At 43.8% G+C, this 15515-nt stretch overlaps 1 protein-coding gene across 3 annotated transcripts in view; it reads left to right on the top strand.

The window, feature by feature from the left end:
- The window catches only part of LOC139381397 (tight junction-associated protein 1-like), a 127284-nt gene extending 117134 nt beyond the window's left edge, over positions 1 to 10150 (top strand). For 2 of the 3 annotated variants that reach the window (XM_071124896.1, XM_071124897.1), the window contains one exon: positions 4544 to 7117. In XM_071124896.1, the coding sequence (XP_070980997.1) occupies positions 4544 to 6034 (1491 nt within the window). In that variant the 3' untranslated portion in view covers positions 6035 to 7117. Of the gene's footprint in view, positions 1 to 4543 lie in introns of all 3 variants that reach the window. The other variant, XM_071124898.1, reaches the window with a different exon arrangement.
- The last annotated feature ends 5365 nt before the right edge of the window (positions 10151 to 15515 follow it).

Below are 15515 nucleotides of genomic sequence, written 5' to 3'. Positions count from 1 at the left end.
TAACAGTTTATACTTTTTGTTCAACTGAATAAATAAACTTGTAGACGCCTCATTTTTAGTGCCAAAGTCCGACCCTTTTCAGTGAATTTTTGTGACATCATGGTTTCCACTACCTGTGATATTAACCAATATTATCCAATCCCTCTCAGTAAATGAGAGACAGTGTTTGAATGTGCGCCTTAGTTTTTTTTCCCTCGTTCATTGATCCACAGGGCTACCTGCTGCTCAAACACCTTCAGTTAGTTAGTGTATGAATTGACGGTGCCGTCTCAATGCCTGATGCTCTGGTCTCTAGAGGACTATTACTGCCGATGTGACAGCCGTGTTGTCGCTGCAAGGCAGTGACTGCCAGCCAGGGCTATTTTTAAGGGATGTATAATTCTTGCTCTGTTCTTCAGTCTGAGACTGCCATCGCTGAAGTTGTTTGTGTTGATGTCAAAATGAGGGGTCATCTCTGATTTAGATCATGTCTAACTAATCAGAGGATCAAAGACGAATCTTCAAAATGCCGCTGTACCCACGTGTCTTGGCTGTGGCCCAACCCATTGGCTTCTGGGAGGTTCAGACTAATTGCGGAGAAGAAACTAACGTCTGTGGGCGTGGCGTAGCGTTTGGCCGGAGCAAGGAATTTTGGCAGTTCTGCCATAATTGAATACTGCTGGGAAACCCAACAATCTGCCACAAGCTGCAGGTCTGTCGCACACCTCATTTTATTCATTTGTTTTATGATCAGCTTATTTATTTGTGAACTATTTTATTCTCTCTCTATTTGTCAAGCATTAGTTGAAAGAGTGAGCGTTTTGCTTACCTGGTGGTTCTACGCCAAAGGCAACTTTTGTACTTCAACACACATTTCACTTGATCTACTTTAAACTTCTCAGGTATTCAAATGCATCCAGATTCAGCAGCTAGTTCAAACACTGATTGCATGTACTCATGCCCTTATTCAACAAGTGAGCTAGCAATTTACCCCCTTGTTTTGTCTGAGATTGTGAGACTGATTTTGTTATGTACAGTATATGCCACTTAGAAGAAGCAGGGTTGGGGGGGGGGCGCTGTTTTAAGATGATCATACCAAGAATCATTTAAAATCAAATCAAATTTTATTTGTCACATACACATGGTTAGCAGATGTTAATGCGAGTGTAGCGAAATGCTTGTGCTTCTAGTTCCGACAATGCAGTAATAACCAACAAGTAATCTAACTAACAAAATTTAGCTAATTTAGCTAAAATTTAGCTATTTGATTTAGAATTTTAGGAGCCCTTTAGGTGTGTGTGTTAAAACATTATTTGATGGAACATTGAATCAGGCTTTACTGCTATTAGCCCATAGAAACGCATTGAATAACAGATTCATACATGGAAAAATAGATGGTCAACAAAAAAATATCTAAAGGTCGTTTGTTTTTAAGTCTCTCTCCTATATCTGGGCGATATAAGAAAGTTTTACACATATTTCACCCCTTTTTTATATGCACTAAACTACCTCCATACTGCCATTCATTTTTCAAACTGGTACCAGGCTACATTCAGTCCAGTCTTGTGGGCGTCGTAGAGCAAAACAACCGTTCGGACGCCACAGATGTTTTCATGGCCAATTTTCGGGACGTCTCATGGTCTGACAAACACTGCTGTAGCTCTGCCACCTTTCACCGCCGATGGGGCAGGCCGACATCGGCGGAGGCGGTGAATTGAGACGCAGCCCATGCAAAACTGAGATCTCTACTTTAAACAGGCAGATTTGTATGTGGATTTTTTTTATTACTCTAGTTAGATTTTTGCGGGGCCGTGGACATCAGCTGTGGGGGGTTTGGTACAATGAGTGCATACATTTGTAGCATCTTGGCATTTCAAACATCTTAGCCCTGCCAGCACCAACCTCTTACCAACTAAGCCACTCAGGACCTAGATGAAAACATAGTCGCAGAAAGGGGTAGTTCTTGAAATGGGTCTACAGACTGAGATCCAATTGCTGCAGTGAGCTATTTTTGCAAATACAAACAAGTGAAGTGTCTTGAAGATGACCATATTTTTGAAAATCAAAGCATTGGCCATAAGGCAATGTCCCCTTGACAGTCCTTATCCATTATGAGAGAAAAAGTAAGACTGAGAGGAAGCATGATAAAAGTACACCAAAGGGAAACCTGGATAACCATGGTTATAGAGTCCTCCTTGCAAAAGATCTGGCAGTATGGACATGGAGAGGCAAGCAGACAGGCAGGCGGGCAGAGAGACAAACAGGCTGGCAGGCAGAAACCATTGAGTCATCCTGTGTCCAAGTGAGCTGCTCCCTAGGAGGGGGTCGGAAAAGTAGCCGTGTATACAAATCATCTTATCAGGCAGGCAGCAGCCATCTGTGGGAGATTTGATGGATTCTGAAGATTGGCTAAGGAAACACAAGTCAATTATACAGCATGGCAGGAGTTTCCCAGCAGCCCAGTCCTGAAGCTTATCACTAGAGTGGATTGGCTGTCTGTGAGCACCAATTCACACTGCTGCACATGTGATTGTTCTGAGAGAGCTATGCTTTTGTCTCCCCAGGCATTATGCCATATATAGTATACCCACTTTGCCTCAAACTGTTCCTCTATTGTTGAGTTTAAGCGTATTGTTATAATTTGCAGTGAGTAAGCGGTTAGTACAATAGCATGTAAAATGACCATGACTGTGGCCATCAATGGACCCATGCAGATTTGCATCACAATGGTTGTCTGCAGTGCTTATAATAACACAGCCAATGTTTTATAGGAAAGAAGGGTGCTAAAAAAAGGTATCTCGCTCACTGAAGAATGAAACGCAGCAAATATTGACTCTGCGCATCAACTTCATGTAATTGTCAATAAAAGCCTTTGACACTTATGAAATGCTTGTAATTATACTTCAGTATTCCATAATAACATCTGACACTAAAGACACTGAGGCAGCAGACTTTGTGAAAATTAATATTTGTGTCATTCTCAAAACTTTTGGCAACGACTGTATATAACCTTTGTGTCCACATGGATGTGATACAGGAGCTGCTTGTAAGCTCATCATGAGTCATTGACCCATGACTCTTGGCAGCTTGTTTGATCGCTATACGCAATTGGGCAGAGGTCACAGGGGTATGTCGTGTACAATTCTGACCAGTAGAGGAGTCACCTGGCAGCCCTATACAGTTGTATTGATCCTGCCTGGCCCACCCCACTGACCAGAGGAAATGAGGGAGAGGCGGGCGTGCCGATCGTTGCTCACCAGGATCGTTAGGGCATCAGTGAGCGGGGACTGTGGAATCACTTATTCTCTCTCTGCCCATTTTCCACATATCAATATCACAGCCTTGGCTCGTCACACCCAGTATCACCGTGATCGAAGGGCCCTAGATGCCGGCCTTTTTCTTTACTTCAGCTCCTCACTTTCTTTCTTTCTCACCCCGCCTTCAATTATCTCATTGGAGGTGAGCCTTTTTTTTCCCTTGTTCTCTCTGCTTTTTGTTCCTGTGAACATGGAGTCAGGGACAAGGAGACATTTGGTGGCCAGGGAAGAAAGGCAGCAGGAGACGGTCTCCTTCACAGCGGTGACTGATAGATCCCACTGTTCTCTTCCATTCACATATCAAGCATCAGACACCCCCGTGATGTCTAACCTGGCAGCCGTGTGTTAGTGTCATTCACTGCTCTTACACAGAGAGACTGATCCACTACAGGATCACATCAGCTCTTTTAGAAATCATCTGGAACTGTAATTGACAATCGTGACGCCACTCGTATCCCACTGAGATGTGCCACTTTCTAATTTAGATCGGAGCACAAAGTCCTTGCATGGGAGAGATATGAGTGCTAAGTCTTTGCCACTCGGTTATTAGGGAAAGTTAACGCGTAATGCATTTGACATGATAATCTAAATACTCCCACTGCGAGCTCTTAAAGTGGAATCACATGCTGTTTAAAAGCACAGCAAGTCGGGAAAGATTTGTCAGCCCTTGTGAGATGCAGATTTTTAAATGTTTTATATATATATTTCCACACTGAGGTTGGGATAATGCTCTTTTTAGTGTAAGAGCTGTTTGAAAAGACTGGCAAGAATTTCAGCCTGTTTTGGTGGGATGGAATTTACATGAGCAATAAGAAAGAGTTCCAAACCTCTCTGCCAATAACAGCTAGTTTTCTGTTTCCCCCTCCCCACTCAGACAACTTCCAGACAGTCCAAACAAAATTCTTGCTTGAGAAATTGCTCTTTGCAAAGAAGCTATTTTGTTTCTTCTTTTTGACCATTTTAATTGAAAACAATCACAGTACGGTACTTAATTGTTACCTAGAAATGATTTGATATTGAGATAAAAACAGCTACATTGGACCTTTTTAAAGTAGTTGCAGTTATTTGAGGGAATTGGGAGAGAGTGCAGGTGGGGGGTTGTTCTCATTATTAATTAACATGTTTTCTTTACAAGTTACATCTAATATTAAGTACTTTAATGTTCAGAAATTCGTTCTGAGTTTGACATGTCTTTGCCCGTCTGCAAAACCTGTCACGTTTTGTGTTTGTCTCCTCTTGTCTTCCAGCTGCCCTATGAGCTGCAGGACATGGTGAACAAGCACATGAAGGCCAGTCTGCCGGATAAGAGTTCCCAGGGGGCCCAGGGCCAGGACTCCGACACCATGAGCCTGACGCCCGCCGACGTGGTGCCCACCTCAGTCATTGCCCGCATCCTGGAGAAGCCTGAGCCTCTGGTGCTCAACTCTGCCCAGTCCAGCAGCAGCGCAGGCCGGCCCCAGGCAGAGGACGTGTTTGTGCATGTGGACATGACTGGGCCCCAGGCAGGAGGAGGGGGTAGAGAGAACGGGGGTCCCGGTCACAGCAGCAGGGCCCCAGCCCAGAGCAGCCAGGCCCAGGAGCTTCTCCAGCAGAACGGCATGTGTCGGAGCCAGAGCAGCCTGTCAGCAGACGGCCAATCAGGAGAGGAGGGTAGAGAGGGTGGTGCCTTCGAGAAGCTCAACCCCTACCCAGCCCCCCCTCCGCCCCACCCCCTCTATCCCGGCCGCAAGGTGATCGAGTTCTCCTCGGACGACAAGGTGAAGATCCCCAAGAACAGCCCCCTGCCCAACTGCACCTACGCAACACGCCAGGCCATCTCCCTCAGCCTGGTGCAGAACGACGAGGAGAACGAGCGCCAGCGCACCGTGCCAAACAGCCCCGCTGTGTCGGACGGGGGCTGGCGATCTGGGACGTCCTCCTCCTCAGGGGGAGGGGGGCAGCGTGACCCCTGCCGCACCCCTACTCAGCTGGACACAGCAGACCCTCTCTCCAACCAGTCCAGCCCCTTCAGCAGCCCCCCTCAGCCCCCCAGCGCCTTTGCCAGCTCAGGTAGCTCCGAGGAGGACCTGCTGGCCAACTGGCAGCGCATGTTTGTGGAGAAGATGGCACCATCCTCTGAGGGCACCCTGGTCAACCGCACCTCCTTCAGCAGCGAGACGGTCAAGGACCTGGAGAGGACCCGGACCGGCAAGCCAGTGGGCGGGGGTTCCGACAGGGGGGCACTACGGGGGGCCTACTCAGACGGGGAGGAGGGGTCCTCCACCCGCAGCTGGACAGCAAGCCGAGAGTCCAGCCTGGACACTGACACCAGCAGCATGGCTGACCTCCGCACCAGGAGGGGGCATTATGGAGCAGACTTCTCCACGGAGGAAAGCGAGCAGCTGCTGATGGCCCTGGACAACGACCGAGACAACACCAGTGGCGACACCGTGTCAACGGCCATCACTGTGGAGACCAGCCCGGCGGAGGCCAATAGGAATGATTTTGTGGACGAGACTGGGTCTGTAGGCAGTTCTGCAGAGGAGAGAGACATCCTGCCACAGGACTTCCCCGTCAAAGCCCCCCGGGTCCTGGCAGGGCTAGAGGACTACACAAAAAACACCCCTCCCCTTCCCGCAAACTCCTCCACTTCCACCCCCGGCCGACCCCTGAAGAGTGCAAAGAGGATGGGAGTCCACCACCTGCACCGCAAAGACAGCCTGACCCGGGCACAGGAGCATGGTAACCTGCTGGACTGAGACTAGGGGACTTTACTCCTCTCACTTCATCGGTCATCTGACAGACTAACTCTTCAATGGTCTGTGGACTCTTTATCTTACCAGAAAAGAGAGAGATGATTCGTGTTGGTCCTTCCTTTGTCCGTGCTGCTGTCTCTCATGAGTTTAGTCAGGAAATACACACATTCTCTAGTAACCACATTCGAGAGCTGACTGTTCTTTAAAAGATATGTGTGATGCCTGGCTGCCGGTTGAATGGTAAAGTTTGCCTTGTTCTTTTCTTTGTTTTCCACTGTAAAACCTACAATCTCCTCCAGTAGCAGAACAAAGGGTCCGACAGGGGTTTCTGAATGAGGTTAGTTTTCTGTCTCTCAAACACTCCAAAAGTGTTGCAGAGAGGAGAATGGCGACTACAGGAGATAGCCATGCAGGGTCATTTCCTGTGTGTAAACATCCAGCCAGTGTGTGTTCTCCTGGAACAGCCCAGACGGTGCAACGTTTCATCTCGTGTCTTGAGATGATCGGCGATATGGAGGATGGAGGGAGTTGTTGCCTTCTCCCTTGTTTGTTCTCTTTTACCCTGGATCCCCCCTCCCCCCTAGAGAAATGATATGTCATGCAGGAATCTGATAACAGGAGAACTTTACCTCCATCTCTGAATGGACGAATGGTGAAGAGGGCAAGCACTTGCAAGCGCATGCTGTTGTCTGGTGTGAGTGGATGGTGGAACGGACCCCCACACAGACTCTCAGTGCCTATCCCTCTCTGTCTGAGGGGGTTTCTAACCCCCCAATTCCCAGAAAAGATCTATTCTGATGCCCCTCTGAAGCACCTGAAGTGTGCAGCAGTCTGTTGAGCACCCACTCTTAAGGGCTCTCTTCTCTGTAATTGGTCAACTACACAAGAACTAGGAAGGTCACCCTCAATGAATTCCTGAAATTGTCAGGCTCACTCAAGTTTATTTTCTCAATAACACATAGTTTTCATTGATTTGTCTTTCTATTATCGTAATTGTTACCTTTTTTATTTCTTCAATCGCTTCTTCATTCAAATAATTTTGATTTTGACATTTCAATTTTTATGCAACTATTTTATGGCTGAGGTCTGGACGTTGATGATCGAGAACAGTCAAAGTATTTCTATTCTTTCACTTTTGTTCTGGTTATTGATCTGTCATTGGATTTAGTCATCTGTATTTTCATTTCAAGAAACAAACAGGCCTATAGTTCTATCGTTAACTCTGGTACTTTACATGGGGTATTACAAAGGAAGACCTAAATGGCATGAAACACAGTGTTTTTCAGAAGAACCACGACAACCTTCAAGGCATTTTTGTGGATGTGTTTTGGAAATATTCACTAGGCCCTGGGAGGGGGATAATTCTCCTTGAATATGCCTTCAATTCTCATTGTGTACCACTTCTGTTAGCAATGTATTCAGTAACAACAGTATGTTTCCAGAATATCAAAGTGACAAGGAATAATCGAAGGCGAAAGGTCTGCATAGTATGACAGGGCTGGTTGATGAGATTTTTGCTATTTCTTTACCGTTGACAATTTCCTGATCAGGAAAGTATTTTTGTTGGTGTACTACCCAGTCTCCGTTGTGAGGGTTCACAGAGGATGTTACACTAGTAACTAGTGTGAAGAGGAGAATGATTTGATATGTTTTCCTCTGTGTTCAGCCAACCTTTTAAGTATTTAATCAGTGTGCTTATCAGATGTCCCCACCCCTAGATATTCTGGTGGAGAGAGTTCAGATCATTTGAAAAAATGCAAAGTTGTTTTAATCTTTGTCCCTTTCTAAATACAATACCTAATCTGGAATGTAATCATGGCTTCACAGTATTTGCCGTTTATTTTCGCTATAGGTCCATTTTCATCGACATAATTTTTGATTTTATGGATTGATTTTTGATTGTGTGCGTGCGTGTGTGTTCCTTTTGGACTTTCATTTGGTCCAGTATATTCAATTGACTTACCGTTCTGTATTTAGCCATGTTGAATTTGTCTTAATTGTAATCCATAACATGTGTTCAGCATCAGACATTCTCTATGTACAGTTGAAGTCGGAAGTTTACATACACTTAGGTTGGAGTCATTAAATCTCGTTTTTCAACCACTCCACAAATTTCTTGTTAACAAACTATAGTTTTGGCAAGTGGGTTAGGACATCCACTTTGCATGACACAAGTAATTTTTCCAAAAATTGTTTACAGACAGATTATTTAACTTACAGTGAATTATATCACAATTCCAGTGGGTCAGAAGTTTACATACACTAAGTTGACTTTGCCTTTAAACAGCTTGGAAAATTCCAGAAAATGATGGCATAGCTTTAGAAGCTTCTGATAGGCTAGTTGACCTTATTTGAGTCAATTGGAGGTGTATCTGTGAATGTATTTCAAGGCCTACCTTCAAACTCAGTGCCTCTTTGCTTGACATCATGGGAAACATTGTAGACCTCCAAGTCTGGTTCAACCTTGGGAGAAATTTCCAAACGCCTGAAGGTACCAGGTTCATCTGTACAAACAATAGTACGCAAGTATAAACACCAGCCGTCATACCGCTCAGGAAGGAGACACGTTCTGTCTCCTAGAGATGAATGTACTTTGGTGCGAGAAGAGCGACTCAATCCCAGAACAACAGCAAAAGACCTTGTGAAGATGCTGGAGGAAACCGGTACAAAAGTATCTATATCCACAGTAAAACGAGTCCTATATCGACATAACCTGAAAGGCCGCTCAGCAAGGAAGAAGCCACTGCTCTGAAACCGCCATAAAAAAGCCAGACTACGGTTTGCAACTGCACATGGGGACAAAGATCGTACTTTTTGGAGAAATGTCCTCTGTCCTCCATCATTATGTTTGGAGGAAAAAGGGGGATGCTTGCAAGCAGAAGAACACCATCCCAACCGTGAAGCATGGGGGTGGCAGCATGATGTTGTGTGGGTGCTTTGCTGCAGGAGGGACTGGTGCACTTCACAAAATAGATGGCATCATGAGGCAGGAAAATTATGTGGATATATTGAAGCAACAGCTCAAGACATCAGTCAGGAAGTTGAAGCTTGGTCGCAAATGGGTCTTCCAAATCGACAATGACACCAAGCATACTTCCAAAGTTGTGGCAAAATGGCTCAAGGACAAGAATGTCAAGGTATTGGAGTGGCCATCACAAAGCCCTGACCTCAATCGTATAGAAAATGTGTGGGCAGAACTGAAAAGGCGTATGCGAGACAAGGAGGCCTACAAACCTGACTTAGTTACACCAGCTCTGTCAGGAGGAATGGGCCAAAATTCACCCAACTTATTGTGGGAAGCTTGTGGAAGGCTACCCAAAACATTTTACCCAAGTTAAACAATTTAAAGGCAATGCTACCAAATACTATTTGTGTGTATTTAAACTTCTGACCCATTGGGAATGTGAAGAAATAAATCACTCTCTACTATTATTCTGACATTTCACATTCTTAAAATAAAATGGTGATCCTAACTGACCTAAGACAGGGAATTTTTGTTAGGATTAAATGTCAGGAATTGTGAAAAACTGAGTTTAAATGTATTTGGCTAAGGTGTATGTAAACTTCCGACTTCAACTGTAGCTTTAGTACATAATAAGGATGATTGAGGCAAAAGTCTGCATTTTCATTCATGTATTTGTTTGCCTTTCTAATGGCTTTTTGATTGCGTGGTTATGAAGCCGGATACTGTCCTGCTGTTTTATTGATCCCAGATTGACAGCTCACAGTGAAAGCCCTTCAGTATAAGGCAGTAATCCAGTATGAAGTCACACACCTCATGCAGTGTTCTTAACTCTGAGTCAGACTCTAAGCCATCTGCTTGTATTTGTTCATGCAACCCTCTGTGGGCTGAAGACGGTGTAATATCATATACGATGCCTTCAGAAAGTATTCAGACCCCTTAACTTTTTCCGCATTTTGTGACGTTACATCCTTATTCTAAACTGGATTAAATCGTTTTTTCCCTTCATCAAATCTACACACACAATACCTCATAAAGACAAAACAACATGTTTTTTTTGCAAATGTTTATTTTTATTTTTAACTAATCTCACACTTACATAAGTATTCAGACCCTTTACTCAGTACTTTGTTGATGCACCTTTGGCAGCGATTACAAGCTTGGCAAACCTGTATTTGGGGAGTTTCTCCCATTCTTCTCGTCAGGTTGGATGGGGAGCATCACTGCACAGTTATTTTCAGGTCTCTCCAGAGATGTTCGATCAGGTTCAAGTCCGGGCTCTGGCTGGGCCACTCAAGGACATTCAGAGACTTGTCCCGAAGCCACTCCTGCGTTGTCTTGGCTGTGTGCCTAGGGTCATTGTCCTGTTGGAAGGTGAACCTTCGCCCCAGTCTGTGGTCTGTGACACTAGGCATTCAGGCCAACGAGTTCAATCTGGGTTTCATCAGACTGCTCTGGAGCAGGTTTTCATCAAGGATCTCTCTGTACTTTGCGCCGTTGATCCTGACTAGTCTACCAGTCCCTGCCGCTGAAAAACATCCACACAGCCTGGCCACTCTACAATAAAGGCCCGATTGGTGGCGTGCTGCAGAGATGGTTGTCCTTCTGGAAAGTTCTCTCATCTCCACAGATGAACTCTGGAGCTCTGTCAGAGTGACCATCGGATTCTTGGTCACCTCCCTGACCAAGGCCCTTCTCCCCCGCTTGCTCAGTTTGGCTGGGCGGCCAGCTCTAGGAAGAGTCTTGGTGGTTCCAAACTTCTTCCATGTAAGAATGATGGAGGCCACTGTGTTCTTGGGGACCTTCAATGCTGCTGAAATGTTTTGGTACCCTTTCCCAGATCTGTGCCTCGACACAATCCTCTCTCGGAGCTCTACTGACAATTCCTTCAACCTCATGGCTTGGTTTTTGTTCTGACATGCATTGTCAACTGTGGGACCTTATATAGACAATTGTATGCATTTCCAAATCATGCCAATCAATTGAATTTAACACAGTTTCCAATCAAGTTGTAGCAACATCTCAAGAATGATCAGTGGTAACAGGATGCACCGGAGCTCAATTTCAAGTTGCATAGCAAAGGTTCTGTATACTTATGTAAATAAGGCATTTCTGTTTATTTTTTTATTTGCAACAATAAAAAAATAAAAAAAACTTTTTGCTTTGTGATTATGGGGTATTGTGTGTAGATTGATGAGGAAAAACTTTATTTAATCCATTTTAGAATAAGGCTATAACATAACAAAATGTGAAATGTGAAGGGGTCTGAATACTTTCTGAATTGCCTGCACTTACATTTTGAAGACAAATTAAATGATCAAAGATGATAAATGCAACAACACTTCATGATTACGACGGAGGGCTTTTGCCAAGTACCGTGTTTCCACAAGGTTAGAAAAGATGCGCCAGTAAACTCTGTCCATGCCGCATTATAAAAATGCCCTAACCCTCACCTAATTCTGATCTGGAACACAGACACCACCTAGAAATGTTCATCCTTGATGTCTCTTGAGCCTGCCTTCTCACAATATATGTATAGATGTGAGTTTTAGTCCCCCCCCTGTTTAAACCTCTATTCTTAGACCAACAAGTAAAAGCCACATATCAAGGAACTAGCATCATTGTGCTGTAAAGTCCTGTGCCGCCGCCAGTCACTGGTGTCATACGAGGTAACTGTGTTCCCTCCAGAGCGAGATGAGTCACCAGATACCGGTATAGAAGTCTCTCCACATACTATATCCAACACGCTGGAGGCTTTCTGCTGCACTCCTGGTCCCTGAATAATTCAACGCCATTTTCTTCAGTGTACCGGACCGGGACCCTGGATTGCGGGCCCCCAAATCCACACAGCTCACGTCACTCCACCCTCACACTTTTTAAACCTCTTTTCTTTTGCTTGGAGTCTGCTTATTGGTCTTTTTCATTATAAATGGTGTTAATAGCCCATAATTAAGAGTTGTAACAACCCTTTACTAAATTATTCATGTTTTATTACCCTCAGAAATAGGGCTCTAATACTTCAAAAAGGAGTAGAGTAGTCTGTCATGGTCTTCAACATGGACATTTATGTTTTTAATATTTCATGGGCTTATCAGATGTGCTGTAGACACGGTTTCAAATACAGAAACGGAAATGGGGAAAAAAAGAGGGAATTAAATGTGCAGGCTCCAATGTACTAAGCAGTATAAATAGGCCTTTATATCTGGTCTCCTGCAACTTTAATGACTCCTCTTTCGTGAATATAATTGAACACATCTCTGCTGACGCGTCTCTTCTTTGATCCAAGGTCGCCTTCCCCCGAGATGCTCCACTCGTGTGGAGCTTTTTAAATTTAGTCTGAGAAATGTTGAGAAATGTCGGCTTCGTCACTCCTTTTATCTGATGCGGTGGAATAAACACACTGGTCATGACGGTAATCCCTCTGTGACGGTGACCTTTTAACAGGTAGCTCGCTCAGTTATTTTCACGATATAGCTTTTAGTCTGAGCATGATTTAAACAGCATGCCAGTTGGTTCACAGGAGCCTTGTCTCCATTGTGACAGTTTTGAGACAGCGCCAGGGGTTTATTGGAAATATTGATCTGCAAGAATATTTGAACAACTGGAGTGTAAAGTATTACATTATACAATTCGAAAACCCTGGCTCTACATATGAATACAGAGACAGGGTTTACTGTGTAATATCCCACACAGACGGCGTAATCATACAATCTGAGCTTGATGACAAAGCCAGTCCCTGCACGAGGACGTTGTCATTGCAATTACATGGTTCAGGAATACTAATAAAGATGCTGTCACTGTCTTCTCACGTCAATATATGCCTCCATTGTTGTTTGTTATTTACATTTTATTCATGTCTACATTTATGGTGTTGAGTCGTTGAATTCTCCCATTGATACGAATGAAATGCATGTTATAGGCCAGGGCTGCCCCAAACCCTCTTCCCGGAGATCTACTGTCCTGTAGGTTCAGTCCAACCCTAATTTAGTGGTTCTGATTCAGCTAGTTAAGGTCTGGTTGAGCAGCTAATTAGAATCAGGTGTGTTAAATTAGGGTTGGACTGAAAACCCACAGGACAGTAGATCTCCAGGAAGAGGGTTGGACTGAAAACCCACAGGACAGTAGATCTCCAGGAAGAGGGTTGGGCAGCCCTGTTACATGCCTAATTCAGCACTTTATTTTATTTGTCTGCAGGTGAATTATTAAGTATATTAAATTGTGTTTAATGGGGATAAATACTGGTATACCTATAACTTTTTTGATTCTAGGGGACACTGCAGTCTGTGGTACCTGATGGACGCCATTGCGAGGAGACTGTTGTAAGGTCTCAAGTCCAGACTCACCCAACAGTGAATCCAGTTCTGTTACTGGGTTAATTCACACAAACCATGTCTACCTGTCTTGCATGGAGTTAAGTGGCAATCTGATTATTATTCTCTCATACTGAGAAAAGTGGGCTCCGTTGTGTTTTTCTTTGGTTGCATATTCATCACTCTCCCGCTGCAGTGTCTGTTCTTTCACGGCTTTGTAGATTTCCTTTCTTTTGTATGTTAAAAAAATACTTCAAAGACAATATTATACACAAGACTGTTAAACCTCATTTTATTTTCTGAATTTGTAAACTGATGTATATTTTAAAACAAATAAAATATTTTAAACTTTACTTTTGTGGTCTGGTTATGTAGCCATGGATGTTCATTTAAGCAATGTTACGTCAACATTTTGACTTTCAACGATATGATGTGCCACTTTTCCCTTGTAAGATTAGAACTCTTATCCAGGGGTGCCCCCTACTGATAACTGTCATTGAGGAACACTTTCAAAATGTTAGTCCAGTTGGAGGTTGAGGTTTCCCCTCCAATGATTAACTGAAAAGAATACAAACATAAAAACCAAAAGACTAAACCCTCTTGTGATGTGTGTGAATGATTTAGACGTTATTTGGTAGACAAAGGTTCTCACCGAATGGTAAAACCTAGGTGATTAGAGCTGCATCAAAAAAATACGATCTGGTTTCAGCTCAAATTCGATTTCCATGGCTGAAATTATGCTTTCATTGTCTGAGAAAGGGGACAGCGATGAAAAAGGAACCCTAATCTAATTAAATGCTTGTATTAGACAGGAGATTCTTCACCTCAGAGGCATCTGATTGCATAGCAGACAATCTTGTCTTTGCCAGTATTGCAGCTTTCATGTTTGGCATGGTCCAGCAGTGAAACAGCCTGCCTCCCTGTGGGCATTCTGTCCTCCTCTCTATAGGAATCTCTTTGTGTGGCATCCAATGATGTTGACTGCAAGAAGGTCAACAATCTGCTCATGAACAATACGTTTGTAAGTAGCCTACTTACAGCTGCTGTCAGTCCATCACATTGCTATGATAACATTGAAACTAATGGCTGTGCCCTTGATGCCAATTTTATCATGCCACCAGGTGTTGGGCCCTCTGAGCACATGTCCAGCGAGGGGTTGCGTATAGTGAGTGATACACTGGAAAACAGTCTGTTTGTCCTGATCACTTAGCAACTTGGGAAATTGATCCGAGATGTCCATTAATTATGGATATCTGTTTCCACTCATTATTTAGCTGTCCTACGGGAATGGAATGCTTTGTATTTATGCTACCCAACATCAGAAACCTGTCTCACTAGATTACTCGGTAGATCAGTGATAGATAAGATAAGAGTCCTTGGGAATTGATTACCAACCAAACTGAATGAGAGTTGTGGAGAGTGATGGATTTACGCTTACATGAGAATGTGCTGTTCTGCAACGTGCATCGAAATGAATGGCCGCTAATTCCCGCTTTCTATTTCTCTTTCATGCAGAGATTCTGTATCTTCGAAGCCTTCATGCCTTAACCTTGACGTTGTACCCTCCGTCCAAAACATCACAAAGAAAACAGATGCGTTCATATAGCAATGATAAGTCTCCTATAGAATGTCATAATAACGTAGTTAAAGTTAGTACTATGTCCATAACGTCACCAAACACACTGGAGAGAGACAGTAAGATGTATTGATGTGAAGGTTTGCAAGAAACCTCGAATATCATAACGATATGGGCCAGGCTAGAAATACATGTAGGCACAAGGGGCTCAAACAAGGGGATTTGATGGGGATAATGGCTGTCCTAGTAAGCACCACTTTGGCTGTGGGGATGATGAGGATGGGGTCAATGTATTATATGGGGCGAGGAATGATAACACTGCTGCATTGTCATGGTGTGATTTTTGCTGATTTACAATATAAGCTCTCATGCTCGTTACATTCAATTCCGATGTTCTGTATGTGAAGTTTAAGTGCTGATCCCAGAAACATCCTGTGGCTATTCCATATCAAAATCGTGTTTATATGAGGCATTAGTATAGCATTCAGTGGAGAGAAAAGGCCATTTAGGTCCAAGGAAAAACAGTTTTCAGTGAGCTACGGGTTCAGTGCTATACAGGAATGGTCATGCCAATGTGTTAATTGCATTCATAAGTAGGCTATTCCAATCAGGAAATAACTTAAGAATCCAAATGTC

The sequence above is a fragment of the Oncorhynchus clarkii genome, chromosome 23 (assembly GCF_045791955.1).
Source record: "Oncorhynchus clarkii lewisi isolate Uvic-CL-2024 chromosome 23, UVic_Ocla_1.0, whole genome shotgun sequence".
Taxonomy (NCBI): domain Eukaryota; kingdom Metazoa; phylum Chordata; class Actinopteri; order Salmoniformes; family Salmonidae; genus Oncorhynchus; species Oncorhynchus clarkii.
Note: the sequence above shows the minus strand (reverse complement) of the source record. Positions and strands in the feature narration are given on the sequence as shown.